General features: G+C 43.4%; 1 protein-coding gene across 3 annotated transcripts in view; it reads left to right on the forward strand.

Moving 5' to 3' along the window:
* Positions 1-19,031, forward strand: part of STK32A (serine/threonine kinase 32A) — a 92,221-nt gene that overhangs the window by 46,974 nt on the left and 26,216 nt on the right. For all 3 annotated transcript variants that reach the window (XM_074960540.1, XM_074960539.1, XM_074960541.1), the window contains one exon: positions 6,810-6,847. In XM_074960540.1, coding sequence (XP_074816641.1) covers positions 6,810-6,847 — 38 coding nt within the window. The remainder of the gene's footprint in view (positions 1-6,809; positions 6,848-19,031) is intronic.

Genomic DNA, 19,031 nt, shown 5'->3' on the forward strand with positions numbered 1-19,031 from the left:
GCACTGGGAGGAGACATTGGAGGAGGTGAGACGGGGGGGGCAGGGTGGGGAGCTTGGCTGCTGGTGGATGCAGAGCACCCACTAATTTTTCCCCGTGGGTGCTCTAGCCCCGGAGCACCCACGGAGTCGGCGCCTATGCCTCAGAGTGTCACCATAGCGCACCAGGAACTTTTGAAGAGGGTCGCTTCCAACCTGGGACTTCAGGCAGAGGAATTGGAAGAGCCCTCAGACTCTCTGTTTGATATCCTCTGCTCCTCGACTCCTGCCAGGGTGGCTCTACCCCTTCATGAAGGGGTTTCCAAGATCACTAATGCCCTGTGGCAGACTCCCCTCTTCCCTGGCCCCTGTCTCTAAGAGGGCCAAGCACAAGTACCTTGTGTCGACCAAGGGGCATGATATATACTCCCACCCTGCCCCCAATTCCCTTGTGGTCGAGGCAGTTAACCGCAAGGAGAGGCAAGGACAACCCAGGGCCACCTCCAAAAATAAAGACTCAAGGAGGCTGGATCTTTTTTGATGTAAGATTTATTGGTCTTCCAGCCTTCAGCTCTGAGTGGCCAAGCCCTCCTTGGCCAATATGACTTCAATATGTAGCAAACCATGGTCAAGTTCGAAGGGTCGCTCCCCGAGGCTTCCAAGAATAAGTTATGAGCGATCCTTGATGAGGGCACGACCACGGCCGGGGGGCCCTCCAGGCGGCGTCAGACCATGGTTTCCGCTAACTCCATATGGCAAGCCTCCTGCTGCTCTTCTCTGGGTTGTCCTTCGAGACCCAGCCGTCAATGCAGGACTTGCCCTTCAACGTCCGAGCCCTATTTGCGGAGCAAACGCACAGCAAGTTGCATGGCCTTAAGGACTCCCGCACCACCCCAAAAACCCTGGGTCTCTACATCCCAGCCTCGGTGCGTAAGTGGTTCAAACCACAGCAGCCTCAGGGCCAGGAGAGCCAGACTCGGCAGTACTAGCCCCACAAATGAGCCATGGGCTACAAGCGCTGTCTGAGCCACCCGCCTCCACCCTCTGCCCGGTCGGGCTTGACCCGTACCAAGTAAGGGGCCAAATGGTCATTTTGAGGGTGTGCCCAAGGGCAACCTACCAGACTGTTCCCTGGATCCCTCTGTCCCAGTGTTCTCCAACTGCCTTTCCCTTTTCCTCCATGCCCGACAGTTATAACCTTGGAATGTTGGGTCCTCAGCACAGTGGAGCAGGATTATACCCTCCAGTTCCTTTATACCCCCCTTCCCACCTGCCTCCCCCGTTCCTCTGAACGTGGCATCTCTCCCTCGCGTTTTTCCATACAGGCTGTCCTGTCTAGACTACCTGGTCCATTTGAGGAACCAGGGCCTGGCACTCTCTTCCATTAGAGTGCATCTCATGGCCATCTCTGCTTTTCACCCACTGATCCAAGGACAGATGGTGTTTTCCCATGACAGGATGGTCAGATTCTTGAGAGGGCTCGAGAGACTCTTCCCGCAGGTACAGACTTCTGTCCCGCAGTGGGATCTTAACTTTGTCCTCTAGGCTCACTGGCTTGCCCTTTGAGCCGCTGGGTTCCTGCTCCCTTTCCCACCTGTCATGGAAGGCTGCGTTCCTGGTGGCAGCGATATTGGTGAGACGAGTCTCTGAGATTAAAGCCTTGATATCAGAACCACCATACACGGCCTTCTACAAAGATAAGGTTCAGTTGCGGCCCCACCCGGCCTTCCTGCCAAAGGTGGCATCTATATTCCATGTTAACCAGGACATCTCGCTCCTGTGCTCTGCCCCAAACCGCACAGGGCCAGTGAAGAAAGGCGTCTTCATGCCCTGGATGTCCAGAGGGCCTTGTCTTTTTACTTTGAACGTACCAAGCCTTTCTGTAAATCAACTCAGCTCTTCATCGCTACAGCGGATAGGATGAAGGGTCTTCTGGTGTCCACGTAGAAGATTTCCAATGGATCACCTCATGCATAAGGACCGGTTATGACCTGGCAGGGGTTCTGCTGCCGCTGATGGTTAGAGCCCACTCAATGAGAGCGCGGGTGTTTTTAGCGGCCTTCCTGGCACACATCCCAATCCAGGACATCTGTAGAGTTGCAACGTGGTCCTCTGTCCACATGTTCATGGCTCATTATGCCATCAGTCAGCAGGCCTGGGACGACGCTGGGTTCGGCAGAGCTGTGTTGCAATCTACATGTCCATTAACTCCTACTCACCTCCAGGGGTACTGCTTGGGAGTCACCTAATATGGAATGGACATGAGCAATCACTTGAAGGAGAAAAGACAGTTACCTTTTCCGTAACTGGTGTTCTTCGAGATGTGTTGCTCATGTTCGTTCCACAACTCTCCCTCCTTCCCCACTGTCGGAGTTTCCGGCAAGAAGGAACTGAGGGTGTGGGGAGCCAGTGGTGCCCCTTATACTGCGCCATACAGGCACCACTCCAGAGGGTGCCAGAGCTGGTCCCCTACGGATACTGTTAAGGGAAAAACTTCCGGCACCAGTGCATGTGTTGAGCGCACACACCTAATACAGAGTGGACATAAGAAACACATCTCGAAGAACGCTGAAAAAGGTAACTGTCTTTTATCTGTGTAGGTTCAGGTTATTTTATTGTTATTTCACCCTTCAGCAACCATAATTGCATTGGTTTCATAAAATTAAAAGCAATGAAATAAAAACCACCACTTGAAGAAATTTACATTGCTCTTCAAGAGCCATTAAGTACGTCGTGAAATTCGATTCATCCTTTTGTGTGGGGTAAAAGTCTTTAGCTCCTGCTCCCTGTCATTTTTTGCTTTGCAGTTTTCATAGCTGCCATATTAGAGAATACCACACGGTTACTAGCAACTATTTCCCTACTTCTGGGAAACTCTTACACCATCTGGCTGGGAATTCCCTTTTGGCCATTCCTCCTGATAAACATATTTATGAACAGTCAACCTTCTGAGCAATCGAAAAAGCCATAACACAGCTAGAAAATTCAGGCTTTGAAACAATTACAAAAACTCTTATGATTAGAGAAGTAATTAACCCAGTTTCATGAGGATAAACACTGTCCTCATGTTCTTGAAACTTTGTAAAGTGCATGGACCACTGTGTTCCCTTCTTACTCTTCTCTTGATATCAGGTGCTTCTTCTGTTCTCCTCTCTTTCTCCTCTGAAAGTATAGCTGTTCTTGATTTTATTCATGGCGTAGTCTTGTCAAGAATATTCCAGGCTTAGTGATTAGCTGTATTCTCCTCTTATGGGATGAAATTCACCCCTGTGCGAAGGGCCAGTATAAATCCTGTGTCTGATTTAAGCCTTGTTTTGGGGGATTAACAGGGCATATGCATCAATTAAATTCCATTTCTGGGCCTCTCAACGGGTGATTTTTACCCATGGACAGGGATGGAGTGTGGAACTAGTTCCAGGTGGTACATATCTTTCTCTTGTTTTCTGTCCCTTTTTTAGATTTGGGCCTAGAGCACTAAGTTCAGATTCAAATCCACTGAAAGTTTGGACTTGTGTTATCCAGGGTTTTGGTTTGGGCCATTCTTTTTTTCCCCTCAGTAAAATATTTATTCCAAAAATTAACTACTTTTAGGATATATATTCCTTATGATTGAAATATAATTAATGTTAAACCAAAATGGGCTTGCATAACTAGGCACTCACTTCTAAAACGTAATGGATGAAAGCAGAAACGATTCCAGTGCATTTTCTAACCCGTTTTGCCCTCTGCAGCTCAGCTTTTAAAATGTTTGCCAAAGTGTGACAGGGCATGTTTTAAACTGTTTCATATTTTTCATTTCATCATTTGAAAACTTTGAATAAATGTAGGTCTTTCTGAATAACTACACTGTCATACTGCAGTGTAGTTTTCTATTGCAAACTCTTGGTGGGTACTATCTGGCCAGAGAGGGGTAACTGGTTCAGAGTTTATGGGCGGATAGTGTCTAAAGTATCACCCTACTGAAACCTGTTGAACAGCCATAGACCTCTGAAAAACTGGTGAACATTTCTTGGCAAAATTTTACAAGGAAACATTTGTTCTTACATTTCAGGAAATTTTGCACTCTGCTTTTTAGTTTGTGAAATTCAATCAAAGGGTTATTTTTACATCAAAACATGAAAAAATGTTGAATTTGGGATGTCAGATTTTGAATTCACCAATTGATTTGAATGATCTAATTTTTGTTTGGAATGGGCTCATTTTAAAGGGGGACGCTTTTAAGCAAAGCAGTGCAATTTTTACACCAATTTTCAAATTCATAATGAAATTTTCATAGTGAAGAGAGTAATTTTAAGAGATCACTGAGAAAGTTTTGCAGCAGCTTAGTTACTCATTTTAAAACCTCGCCAAGATATCCCACAAATAAAACATGCATCTGCCATGAAGAGTGGTTATTTTTAAGGAAGAGGGCATTGGTTTCAGATATGAAAACCGCGATGTAAAAACTGAATATGAAGCAGAAAGCTGTACATCCTGACTCTGCTTGATTAGCTTCTCCTGTTTGGGTCTGCTTTATGCCAATCAGAATGTTCTGAAGTAAACAGAGCTTTTGCACTTTCAGAGCCTTCCTATGATTACACCTGACAGAAAGGGGAAAACTTCTGCTTTTTTTTTTTTTTGGTTCCAAAATATGATTCTATAATGTGATTGAATGCTTCTTAGTACAATACTGTGACACATTGGGGAATAGGTCTGTGTCTAATTATGAATTCTGTTTGGTTTCATGAACACTATTTGTAATTGTAACAATCATTGTGAATTAGATCATCCATTTTGTAGCAAGGACTAGACATTTAGTAGGGAAATTATGTCTGGAAAGCATGGGTAATGGAGTGGAAAATTTGTGGATGACACCAAGCTGGGAGGAGTTGCAAGCACTTTGGAGGGCAGGATTAGAATTCAAAATGACCTTGACAAATGGGAGAATCAGTCTGAAATCAGTAAGATGAAACTCAATAAAGACAAGAGTAAAACAGTTAGGACGGAAAAATCAAATGCACAGCTACAAAATGGGGAATAACTGGCTAGATGATAGAACTGCTGAAAAAGATCTGAGGGTTGTAGTGGATCCCAAATTGAATATGAGTCAACAATGTGATGCAGTTGCAAAAAAAAAGGCTAATATCATTTTGGGGTGTATTAGCAGGAGTGTCGTATGTAAGAACCGGGAGGTAATTGTCCCCCTCTGTTCGGCACTGGTGAGACCACAGCGGGAGTACTGTGTTTAGTTCTGAGAGCCACACATTAGGAAAAATGTGGAAAAATAGGAGAGCCCAAAGGAGAGCCACAAAAATGATAGGAGGCTGAGAAAATGTGACTTGTGAGGAAAGGGGAAAACTGGGCATGTTTAGTTTTGGAAAAAAAGAAGAGTGAGGCAGGAGCTGGTAAGTCTTCAGATTTGTTAAGGGCTGTTATAAACAGGATGGTGATCAATATTTCTCTGTGTCCACTGAAAACAGGACAAGAAGCAATGGGCTTAATCTGCAGCAAGGGAGATTTAGGTTCAGTATTAGGGAAAACTTTCTAACTATAAGGATAGTTAACCTCTGAATAGGCTTCCGAGGGAGGTTGTGCAATCTCCATCATTGGAAGTTTTTAAGAACAAGTGGACAGACCTCTGGCAGGGATGGTCTAGTTTTCTTGCTCCTGCCTCCATGCAGGGGGCTGGACTAGATGAATTTTTGAGGTCCCTTCCATCCCTACATTTCTGTAATTCTGTAACAGACATCAGGGACTATTAGCATTGAATGGGTCTGCCCTGGTGAAAGAATGAATTTGCTATCGGCAGGACCATTGACTTTAAATGGACTCTCTTCACAGGAACCTGTCTGGGGAGAAGGAAGGGGGCTGGAATTCCCCCACTGATGTCTAAGCAAATGGCTGGGAGAGCTGGGGAACAGGGTCTGTTTTAAAAAGGGGTGCTTCTCTAAACAAAAGGGACCAGAAGAAGGAGTGGAGGCAGGAGGCAACAAACCTGGGGACTTACAAAATGGGGTTAGATCAGACTAGGAGGGTTCATTCAGGAGTTCCTTGTTTTCCAAGGATCTGTAACTGTCTCACACTTTTTAAGAATAAAGTGTGTGTGAAATTCCTATGCTAAGTCTGTGTTCCTGGCTTTCCTACCACACTGTTCCTGAACGGTGAAACTAGGAAAACCAGAGCTTCCACATCCGGTGGACTCTGTGGTAAAAATGTTGAAGCAAGTAGAAGGCTGTGGCAGTGGTTTCAGGGTCTAGGTGGCTGGACTGTAAGGTCACACTGAATGTGTGGCAGACATGGGGTCTGCACCTGGAGAGTGCACCTGAGAGACCCAGAGCTAGGAATAGTAATCAGTCGCTGTCCAGACCCAGGAAGCTTAGCAGCACGTGAGATTCCGCAGTTGGATTCCCCTCACAACAGACCGGTGTCCGTTCTGAGAGCAGGACTGGACTAGAGTCTAACAAATACTACTTCCGATGAAAACAAAGCTAATAGTAAAAAGAACCACTCACATCTAGCTGGACTATCAAGAACCAGACATTGCAAACCAAAGCAGCCACATGATCATATCATAGTAACTCTAGTCTTCCCTTTCCTTCTTTATCATCATTAATCTAATTATGTCTAAATTAAGGATCACCGGCTCACAGAGGAAGAAATACAGGATAATCCCACCCCAGAAGGTCTCTGGTATACCAGGCCTCTTGCTCCTGCCTGTAAAATGCCAGTAAACTTGGGTGCTGTATAAATGATAATAATATATCTTGCACAAACCTTTCCCTAGGCTTGTACAGTCACATTATGTATCACCATTCTATGCTGATATCCCTTTTTCCCTTCTCTGTCACTTCTAGGGACATGAAGCCTGACAACATCTTACTGGATGAGCATGGTAAGTGCCAGTTGTTTTGCGGTAACTGGAACATATGCACGCACAGAGCAGCACAGAGCGGGTGACTTGAAATTGGTACCTTCCAGCCTGGATTTGGAGCCTTGTATTATGCATTGTGTTGTGTTGTGTTGTTCCTGTCCCAAACTGCTTACAATCTAACAAGACTGTCTTTTGTATTTTGTTTGTCTTCACCTGCTTTCTGTAAAGCACCATCATGTAATCTTCTTGTGCTATTCAATTCTATGCTGTTGAACTATATGGCTTTCTTCTACATTAATGTCCCATAATTTACCTAGTCTATTCTTAAATACTTCCAGTTATTGTAATTCAGTGACATTTCTAGAAGTCATTATTATAGGTGACACAATTAGTGCTGCCTAGAGTTGATTGACCGACACTTCTCCTTAGAAGATCCTGTTTTCAGCTGCTTATAACTTTATCAAACTTCAACCATTTGGACTGAAATTTTCCATGCCAGATCATGTAATAATAGACTGTATCATAATGCAGACACACAAAGAGGGGATGATGGGTTGCACAGGCAACCTTAATTCTGTCATTTCCTAACTTTTGAATGCTTAACTTTGCAACCTTAATGTTCTTTTAATGTAGTTTTTTGTTTATAATGTAGATACAGATTTTAATCCTGGAATCTTTACTTAAGCCTCTCTCAGGCAAAACTTCACATGAACTCCTGTATTACTCTCTACACTTTTTTTTACTCTGGCAAAACTCCCATTGAAAATTTGTCTGATATTTATCTGCTTTTAAAATGTCAAATATCTGCTGAAAATCCCTGTAACCGGCTCATTTGTGAGAAATCTTTATTCGCACTTGCAGTAAGCTACTTGTGTAGTAAAAAGCTGTTGCAGAGAGCCTAGAATATATGAAAGTCATTATCACTTCGCAGGTTTGATGGGTTTTGGTGCAGATGCTGAAATTCCTAGAGAACTGCCTTTGTTTTAGCTTGTAACTAGCTTTGCCTGGCATTACCACCTATCCCCAGACTGTACGTGTTTTGCATATGACCTCTAATTTCAAAGTGCTGGATAATTATTTATTTAAGAACTGTCAGGAAAGCTTTCCCTGCCTTCTTTACAAATACACATCTCTCCCTGTCTCACTCAGGGATTTCCTTCTGCCTCCTCAGACACAGATGTACATAAATAAATGGGCCATGTTCTCTCTCTCTCTCTGCCCCGCATTCCAATCCAGCCCATTTGGATTCCTCAGATGGCACAAGTGGTCACCTATTGGCAATATCTAAGAATGCTTCTGGTGGTGGGGAGCTGCCAGCTAGCATTGGAGCTGGCTCCTACATCACCCTCTCCTCCTTGTCCTAGGGAGGGGAAGCCAGGTCCAGAAGGGGCAGTATTGGAGGTGGGAAGGCAAGCTGACTGCTCCATTCTGGCAGTTCTTATCTAGTTGACTGTCCCTTGGTGACTGTTGCGAATGGTCAAAAGTGCTACTCTGGCCTATATTGAGACCACGGCTTGAGCTGTGAAGGGTAGATATGTGCTGCCTAATGTGTGCACTTTAATTGAATTCTTGTGGCACATCAAATTAGAACTGGTCAGGAAATGTCGTTTTTATTCCCTTGAATTTCAAATTCTGTTGAAATTTTCCATCAAAAGTTCGTTTTCCTTAACCCCCCCCCCCCCCCAAGTTGGTCAAAATTGAACATTTCCTATGGAAATTGCTGCTTTGACAAAAAAAGCCATTTTTCACTGACAGATGTTTCAAGTGACAAATTTCAATTATCTCTACATAAAATATTAAAATTAATTCATTGATATGTGCACAGAAATTTGATTCACTAGCTTTGTGCACTTAAGGGCTCTTTAATCAAGCGGAGGAAGGCATAACAAGAACTAATGTCTGGAAGTTAAAACCAGACAAACTCAGATTAGAAAAATTTGTGCCGTCTTTAACATTGAGGGTGATTAACCAGTGCAACAAACTAGCAAGGGAAGGGTGGATTCTTTGTTTCTTGATGTCTTCAAATCAAGACTTGGATGCCTTTCCGGAAGACATGTTTTAGCTCAATACAAGAGTAACTGGGTGAAGTTCTATGGCCTGTGTTATACAGGAGGTCAGACTAGATGTAATTGTTCCATCTGTTCTTAAAATATATGAACAATCAACATTTCATCTTTGGCTTTGGGACTGCTGAGGGATATCTTTGGGGGATATTTTATCAGTTTCCTTTTGTCTTCGCAAACGGTAGCCCAGTAGAACACCTGTTTCTGTCCATTTTCTTGTATGATTGTAGGTAGGGGGTGAAGTTCACTTCCGAGGAGCTGATGCTGTTATCCCCAATTGTAAGAGTGATGGAGTATTTTGACAGTCTGACCCAGTAGGTGTCAGTCAGAGATGGCGTTCGACTCTAAGTGGTGCCTTTGTTCTCATGTTCCTCTTGTTGTCCATATGCAGCCCAGCTCATTGGGGTTTTTACTTCTTTCCGTGGGTAAGCTTCTGAGTTCCCACCTCTCCCAATGAAATTGGTGGCAATTAAAAGTGCTCATCACCTCGCAGGATTGGGTTTTACAGGGTCAAATTACCAAGAGGCCTGAGCACTAAATTCAGATCCAAAACTGGGTTAAATATTTCCCAGTACAAAGTGGTGCTTGGATCTGGGATTGTGTTCTGCTTGGTATCAAGATAACTGCTAACTCCCTTAATGTCTGTGCATTTGGGGCTGTTTTTTTGGCCCCATCTCTCGTTCACTCTGAAATTTAATTGGTTTCAGGTTGATGATGGGTTTGTTTCAGCATGTTCTTTTCTGGAGTTGTGCCCTTAACTCCAGTGCCCTCCTCACTGTGACTTTCTGCTCTGTGGTTTCTCTCGCTGTGTTTGCTTCGCCATGGCAGTAGAGGTGTGTAATTCTATTCATGCGTGCAAAAAGCTTTTTACCTACAGTTCACATTTGTTTTCCCCTGAGCAATTGTTCTTGCAGCATCTGCATCTATATTTAGACTGGTAGGTCATGCTTGTTTTCCAGTGGCTCTTCCCCTTTGGGACTGAGCTGCACACTTCAGTTTCATCTTACGTGTTTGCCAGGTTTGTGCCCGCACTACATGGGTACAGTCGGAGAAAGCTCTGTCTTCTGTTCACAGATGTTCTTTCAATTTTTTGTTGTTTTGGTTCTTCCTGTAGGCATAAGGGTCAGATTTTGAAAGGCATTTAAGTGCTTAAAGATGCAAATAGGTGCTTCTGAAAGTCCCACTAGTCACCTAGCTTCTTCTTTAGGCACCTAAATACCTTTAAAAAATCTGGCCTTAAGTGTATTAATTTAGATTCTGCTTGCCATCTGTCTAGCTTTGGGCATCCATTCAGTGCAATGCAGGCCTTTGGCCAAACTGCACATCTGTGAAATATATTTCAACTATAAGCTCTTCTTCCACATGGAAAGAGATTAGTGTTTGGGTTACAAAGGGCACAGACATTTCTATTGATTTTGACCTTTTAACTGGGCCAAGAATCCCTGACTATTCTGTAATCATCATTTTGTCTTTGTAGATAGGGCTTTCTTTTGTAGATTTTACTTATTCCTGATCAATGGACATACCTATTATCACATTACACATTAAAATAATTGTATTGCCTTGACTTGAATAAACTGAATATACATACATAATATATTTGCAACTACTGTAATTTGGTTCACTGTCTGTAAGGGGATGTTATGCATTGGAGATGAAATTCAGCCCAGTGCAGAGGGCTGGGTGAAGCTCTATGTAGCACTGAAGTTCCAGCCAAGGACCTATGTTGGGGCTTAAATGGCATAGGCTTTTTGCACAGAGACCTGTGTAGTCCCTAGAAGGGCCAATTCATCTCCCACTCAGGTCAGTGGACTTCAGTAAGAGTTGGATTGAGCCCTAGGAAAGAAGCCTCTTTCAACACCTGGTGATCATTAAATAATGATTCCAAGCTTAAGGTGATAGTTCTTTTTGATAATATGCACATAGCTCTTGGATCAAAGAAACAGCAGGTTCATCTGAGAATGAAAGAATCCAACTAATGTAAATTTGCAGGAATCATGATGGTTTAAAAGGATTTGCTTAGTTTTACTACACTAACAAAACGGAGACAGAAGTGTCTCGTGATGGCCTCCGCTCACTTCTGTTTCCTCTGCAGCCAGGAGTTTCTGCTTCTCACATGGTTTGACACTGAATTATACTAGTTCATTCTATCTCATATATAAAATCAGGAGATCCTAGCATGTAGCCAAGATCCTTCCCTGGTAACACCAGTCTGGGATTTACCTGTAACTGTCCAAGGTGAACTGTGCTAGCAAGCCATGAAGACTAATTTGAACTTTTAGTTTTTAGACTTAAAACATGCTGTTCACACTCCTGGGGTTTCTTAACTCTTAAATTCCAGCAACAGCCATAGATGGAATGAACAGACTGCTTTCCTTCCAAATATTAGACTGTAGCTACATCTCCAGCTGCAAATATTGAGGATTGAATGACATAGTTTATTATATCAGGTGATGCTGCAACATTTTTGGCTTTTAGAACCCTGCTTGCAGCTTAGTATTCCAATCAATCTGAGCTCTTGAGGGGCTAAAAGTTTAGGAAATTTGATGTGTTTTAAATTAATCCCTTCAAATAAGTGATATATCCAGAGGAGCATGGATTTTGGCTCAGAATATCAATATCTGAATAATAATTAATAATAGCATCTATAATTCATATATATGTGATTTCCTGCAAAGAGGAGATGAGTGTGGCAGAGAGAATGAAAGCTGACACAACCAAGCATTTGTCTCGTCTCTACACAGCTCCTCTTTCAAGTGCTCTCCAAGAATTCAGTGCTGGGGTTTTCTTTTTGGAGTGGGAAAGGTGGTCTGGCTGATCTTGGAAGGCTGTTGAATTGGTAAAGGCAACACTTATTCTGTCTGCTAATTAGTTGGTGGCTGAAAAATGCACTCTGACATCTCAGTCATGTTCTTCCAGCAGTGCAGATGGCAGGCCAGAGGGACAATGGCTCCTCAAGCTTTACTTTCTTCCATCAAAATCAAGCCAGACTGAAGCCTCACAGCATCCAGAAGGAAGCCTGTGTTTCTATCAGCACTAACCCTACCTACAGAGCACTCAGGCACTGAGCGGGCTGTGGCCTTAATAGTGCTCTTAGCAGACAAGCATTTATAGCAATCAGTGCAGAGAACCATGTTTCCCAGTTTCAGGCCAGGCAGACTGTCCGAGGAATATGAAACTGCTGAAACTCCAGAAAGTGACTTTTTTGGAGTTATTCAGCATTGTCCTCTCCCGATGAAGGGGGCTATATTAACCAATGAACTGCGGCCCCATGGCCTTTATACTCAGACACTGTTTGGAATAAGACTTACCTACCTTTCATGCCTAATTATTATTTGTATTACAGTAGTACCTAGAGGTATCCTAGTTGAGGGTGCATAGTGCCAGGTGCTGTTCACGTACATCACAAAGAGACAGTCCCATCCCAAGGGGCTTACAGTCTAAGCACTGTACAATTAAATTTGCTTAGTGTTACCCATTTAGGACTTCATACTGGATATTCATCTTCACCTCCCTCTGTTGAAGCTCTGATTATTTTCTATTTTCATAGATTCTAAGTCCAGAAGGGACTGTTGTGATCTAGTCTGACCTCCTGTATAAAACACAGGCCATAGAACTTCCCCAAAATAATTCCTAGAGCAGATTTTTTAGAATAATGTCCAGACTTGATTTTAATAGTCAGTGATGGAGAACCCATCATGATTAATTAATTGCAGTGGTTAAGTACTCTAACTTTTAAAAAAAAATTAGACCTTATTTCCAGTCTGAACTCTAGCTTCAGTTTCCAGCAATTGGATCATATTATGCCTTTCTCTGCTAGACAGAAGAGCCTATTATCAAATATTTGTTCCACATGTAGGCACTTGTAGACTATAATCAAGTTGCCCTTACCTTTTCTGTGTTAATATAAATAGACTGAGCTCCTTGAGTCTATCACTATAAGGCTGGTTTTCTAATTTTTTAATAATTCTGGCTCTTTTCTGAATAATTTTTTTAAACATCCATCTTGACTTGTGGACACCAGAACTGGCCACAGTATTCCAGTAGTGGTGACACCAGTGCCAAATACGGAGGTAAATTAACCTCTCTACCGCTACCCAAGATTCCCCTGTTTATGCATCCAAGGATTGCATTAACCCTTTTGGTGACAGCTTTACTCTAATAGTTTCTGTTCAGCTGATTATCCACCACAACCCTCAAGTCTTTTTCAGAGTCACTGAATTCTAGGGGAGAGTAGCCCATCCTGTAAGTATGGCCTACGTTTTTTGTTCCTAGATGCATACATTTACATTTAGTTGTATTAAAACACATATTGTTTGCTTGCACCCAGCTTACCAAAACAGTCTAGATCGCTCTGTATTAGTTACCTGTCCTCTTTATTATTTACCACTCCCACAATGTTTGTGCCATCTGCACACTTTATCAGTGATGATTTTTTGTTTTCTTCCAGTCATTGATAAATGTGTTAAATAGCAGAGGGCCAAGAACCGAGGGCAGTGAGAGCACTACAAACCCACCCACTCAGTGAGGATTCCCCATTTATAATTATATCTTGAGATCTGTCAGTAGTGAGCTTTAATCCATTTAATTTGTGCCATGTTAATTTTATATAGTCTAGTTTTTTAATCAAAATATCGTGTGGTACCCCATAAAACACCATACAGAAGTCTAAGTACATGAACACTATTAACTTTATCAACCAAACTTGTAATCTCATAAAAAAATTCAAGTTAGTTTGTCTGGCTCTATTTTTCATAAATCCATGTTGATTAGCATTAATTACCTAACCCTCCATTAATTCTTTATTAATCGAATCCCATGTCAACCACTCCATTATCTTGCCCAGGTTCGTTATCAGACTGACAGACCTATGATACCTGGGTCATCCAGTTTACCCTTTTTAAATATTAGCACAACATTACCTTCTTTCCTGTTTTCTAGCATTTCCCCAGTGTTCCAAGACTTACTGAAAATCAACATTAATGGTCCAGCCAGTTCCACAGCCAGCTCTTTCAAAACTTGTGGATGGAAGTTATCTGAATTTGCTGATTTTTAAAATGTCTCACTTTACTAGCTGCTGTTTCTGACTCATGAGCCTGTTAATCTCCCATTGCAACAGACCCTGGGAGAGACCAAAATGGACACTAAGACTTCAGTAGATGATAGACAGGTGTTGATATAAGTGGGCCCTTCCTAGGGTCTCGGCCAAAGATGGTACTTAAAATCCTCACCTCCAGTGTGGAGGGATTCTCTGCAGAGAAGGCTGACATGTTGTCTGGCCTGAAAGCAAATATCATATGCCTGCAAGATACACTTAGAGGGACAGTAGCACCAAACATCCCTTGCACTCATATTGCTGCGAACATTGAAAGCAACATTTATGGCGGTATCACAGTGCCAGTGGGCCTTCAGGAAGGATCATGGCCTAATGGGCCCATGACGACTCTGTTGGGAATACCTGGGAGCAAACAGGTGGGAACCTTCCCCCCCCCCCCCCCCCAGCTAATTAGAAATAGAGCAACTGAGTTAGAGGGAGACTGCTAGAATGCTATAAAGAGAAAGTTGCCCAGCAGAGGGGGGAAGCTCTCTCTAGAAAAGCTCTGTGGCAGGCTAGAGGAACACACAGGACGTGGAATAGGCCTCTTTGGGGACAAGCCCTGAATGAGGGGGTAGAGTTGACAGTAAAAGCCCCCAGAGAACTATCGGGGTCCCTGGAGATGGGAGACAGCGGGGAGCTTCTGTCAGGAAAGCTCCAGAAGGAGAGCTGGAGACTGCCTCTAGACCAGAGAGCTACAGTCAGAGCCTGGCTCCTGGGAATGGAGTAGGAAGATTGAGAGACCCGGAGACACCCTGGAGAAGAAGCAAGTAACTTAGAGATTAGCTCTCCAAGGAGGAATAGCAGGACAGGGACTGAACCCCAGCATGGGCAGGGGTGGAGCAGCTGAGTCTGGGAGGCAAGCAGGACTGCTGGTGACTTACTGGATCCTGCAACAAGGGGTGGCAACATTAGGGCAACTGAAGAGGGCATCTGTAAGGGAAATGGATACCTCAACTGAGCTACTGCTAGTGATCAAAGTGATAAAGTGACAACAGGACAGAGTTTGGCAAGAGCTCCAAAACACGCAGACGTGGTCTCCCCATCATGATTTTTCTGTGCAGTGTAGAGAACCATGGAGCCTTGAGGACTATGGAAGCTGGATGAGAGGAGAAACCCATGAAGGAGGTGTCTGCCTGGGGAGATGGGGCAGACTACCCCTGGGTGTAATCAGACTAAGGAACAGGGGGGAGCCTGTTAGAAAATGAGATTAGAGGGGTCTTGCGGGAAGAACCTCAGAGCCTACCAAAGAGGAATGCCCTCACAACTGCTGGGGGGAACTCTCCCAGTGTGATGAAAGGGTGGATGATTCAGGGTCTTGGAGACAGCACCGATTAGGAGAGGCTCTGCTAGTAGGCAGTGCTGTAATAAGGGAAAGGAGACAGGTTCCCAAATGGAGATTGTGATGGAGGGTGGGTATGGAGGAAGATGGCCTCCTGGTTCAGTCCTAAAGACTAAAGGGGATCTATATTGACTGTGCCTTGGTGAGGGTATGGAGTGTAGTGTGGGCCACACTGCACAGGATCTGAAATGGCATGGACTAAGGACTTATTCCCTCCAGGACTGGGTTTAGGGATTATGGGGAACTTGTGGGGAGCAGGGCCAGTGCATCTGTGCCTGATGCTGATACTGAGCTCATTCAATCCTATAGGATCATCACAGTGCGGAGGCAATACATGGGGGGAGGGCATGGCGGGTCAAATGCTCCCCCCAGATTGGCGGGGTAGGGAGGGAGAGAGGCTCTGTCCTTCTCTCCCTGCATTACTATTGATAAATTATTTTCCCCATCTAGTAAAGGACCAATACCATTGTTGGGATTCTTTTTGTTCCCAATATATTTTTTAAAAACTTCTTATTGTCCTTAACTCTGCTAGTCATAGAGTTCTCCTTGTGTCTCTTTGCTTCCCTTATCAATTTCCTATTGTTTCTACTTCTGATTTATATTAATTACTATCAACTTTCCCTTTCTTCCATTCGTTATATATTACTTTTTTATAGCTGCTTTCATTTCCCCTCTAAACCAAAAAAAATTTTTTTAAACTAATATGGCCTTCTTCCTCGATTGTAGCTTTTTGGGCATCTATTAAAGTGTTCTTAAACAGTTGCCAATTATCACTCACATTTTTCTGACTAAATTCTTCCTCCCAGCTGATTTGGCTCATAATTATTTTCAGCTTTGTGAGCTTGACCCTTTTAAATTTCAAAGTTATATTGATTAGTGATCTGGACTTTATTCTATGTTATTTCCTCTCTACCTGTGTGTTTCTGTGAGATATTTGTATAGAGCTTTATATCCTGATCACTACATGATCTTGTGAAAGTCTCGTAGGCCCTAATTTTGGTTTTTAATTTAGCCAGTAAGCCACAGAGTACCTGTATCAAGTAGCTCTATTCATGCTTCACAAGAAATATTTAGCCAGGATTGTGGAGAGGCACATAAAACCCTCTTGCATCATTCAGGCCAGAAACTCATAAGTAGAGTCTTTGTTCTTGCTCTTCAGAAAAGCTGATCTTATTTTACTTATATGGCTTTAACACCGAACATAAAGTTGGCAGTGAATTCCTAGCTATGCATAAGTAATGAGATTTGATTTCATGAGCCTGTAATAACTCAGTAAGCAGAGGTGGAGGTTCTTACAGGTGTGGGCTTGATCTCTGTGGCAAAGGAAGAAGAAGCACTTCAACGATGTTCCCGTGTTTCAGAAAATAGGCTGAGGAGTCTGAAACATCAACATGCACAGTTCCTCTCTATGAAACTTGCCATTCCTGATACAGACTCTGTTCCTGTCAAGCTCGGCACTCTGCATTCCCACTGAAGTCTTTGGGGACTGAGAGGCCCAGGAGATGCTTGAACTCAGTGGGAGTTGAGGGCACGCAGCACTTCACTGGCAGCCCTCAGCACCTTGCAGGGTTGTGCCCACGCAGCCCACAGGGGTTCAAAAGGTAAAATTCACTGCAGTGCAGAGGACCTTGCGGTGGGTGTTCGCACCACTTTGTATGGGAGGTCTGCCAACTAAGCGGCTGCCTGACTGTCCCTTGTATGCTACAGGAAGGGTCTTGGCTCAGGCTCCACATAGAGTGCCATGAAAGGCCACATTGGGGGAAAGCTGGGGGAGCGGGGCACAGGGGAGAAGTTACAAAGCCATATTTAAGGCCACTGGATCAGCATAACACCACCTTCAATGGGTGCAGAGGAACTGCGCCTGCTAATCCAAGTCTCGGCAGACGCTGTGGATTTCACCTCCCTAACTGCCCTGTGCTCCTTGCACATAGAGCCCAAATACTCAGGTTCTAGGTGGTTGCAGTGATTTCACCCTTAATGCACCTGCTTTCCTTACGCCATGTTGGCATTTAGGTTTGCAAACATGTTTGAGCTGTAGCTCATGAAAGCTTATGCTCAAATAAATGTGTTAGTCTCTAGGGTGCCACAAGTACTCCTTTTCTTTATACATGTTTTTGTTGCCATTTTGGGAAGTAATATTACCTTAAAAGTGTCCTCCTTTGGATTGAAGCAGCACTGCAGAAAGGTGCCACATTGATTTGCCTGCTCCATAATTGTGGTTCTGAATTTAGCCAGAAAGCAGTAACGTACAAAGTGTATGCAAGAAAATGCATGTATTAAAGAGAGTAGATGAAACAAAAAGAAGGGGAAAGCCAGGCGAACACATTCTTAGCAAGTGGCAAAACCCATGCGTCAGGCTGCCTGAAATTTTATACAACAAACTTTGCATGCCTTCTGCTGGGAAGTCCGTATCTTTAAAGCCAATGTTTTCAGGGTTAGAATGTTGAGATAAAAGATTGAGGTTGGTACAGAATGAATTTTTTCAGTAACAATTACCCAGACACCAGTTTTAATACGATGGATCAAATATAATCAACATAATAATTTTAACATATGAATTGTTTCTTACCGAAGAGCTATGTGTACCTGCCTCTTTGGGCCAGGTACAGCTGCCCTCACTGAGTGGCCCATCAACCCCTTATGGAAAAATTTCTCCCATTTGAGAGGAGCGATCTGGTTTACTTACCTAAGATAGAAGTTGGTGATTCTCTCCCTTTAACCTACAGGTCCCTGTGGTCTGCTCACCAGCTCTTGAGTTCACTCACCTATAATTTTTTTTACCTTTGGGAAGGGACTCATATTTGCCACTTGCCTGTATATAGCCCTCCTGAACACTCAGAAATAAGACAATTATAACCAGCCACCTGCCTTCCCATCCCTCCAGAAATTTACTGCCCTCCCTCTTTATTTACTTTTGTATTTTGAAGGGGATGACTGTGGCTATTTCCAGAGAGGTAGTAATGAAACTGGCAAATTATCAAAGAGGATAAAAACTTGGGAAATATTTTCCAGTGTGGTTCCTCACCCCCTTGCCCCAAGGGTGGATTTCACCACATTTAACAAACTTCCCATGCCAAACATCCCAGTTTTGCTGCTAAGGTTTCATGAATATAGAAACATTTGGTGCAGATCTCGCCATGTTCTGCTGGAGGAAGATTGCAAGACATTAAAAGCATGAGGTTATAAATGGGCAAGATTTTAGCTAGGCTAGAAGGTCTGTGCTCAAACACCTGAAAGCAGTGCAACTTTAAATGAATGTTCACTTGGAATGGGCTGAAGACCTTAGAAATGAGCTACAATTCTGGCCATGCCAGTTGAAGGTCACTAAGATAGTTGAAATCAGCATTGCTGTAACAAGGTCTGGATTACTGGTTCTTTCTCAATAGCGCAAAACATCATCTTGGGTGTCTTTGAGTGGGTAACAGTATTCCGAGCCCATGTGTTACAATATGGTTGTGACATTAACAAGGTGAACAGAATCAAGGCCAGAAGGGACCACCAGATTCTCTAGTCTGACCTCCTGCACATCACAGGCCACTAAACTCCGCCCAGTTACCCCTGTATATGAAACATGCCAAGAAATGAATTTACCTTGAACCAGGTCTTTTATTTATAATGATCCAAGACAAAATGAAAAGGGGAGACAGTAAAGGGAAATGTGTGCTCTTATTGCCGTTTGTTCTCCCATTTTTGGGAGTTACCTAT

This window comes from Natator depressus, chromosome 8, assembly GCF_965152275.1.
Source record: "Natator depressus isolate rNatDep1 chromosome 8, rNatDep2.hap1, whole genome shotgun sequence".
Taxonomy (NCBI): Eukaryota; Metazoa; Chordata; order Testudines; family Cheloniidae; genus Natator; species Natator depressus.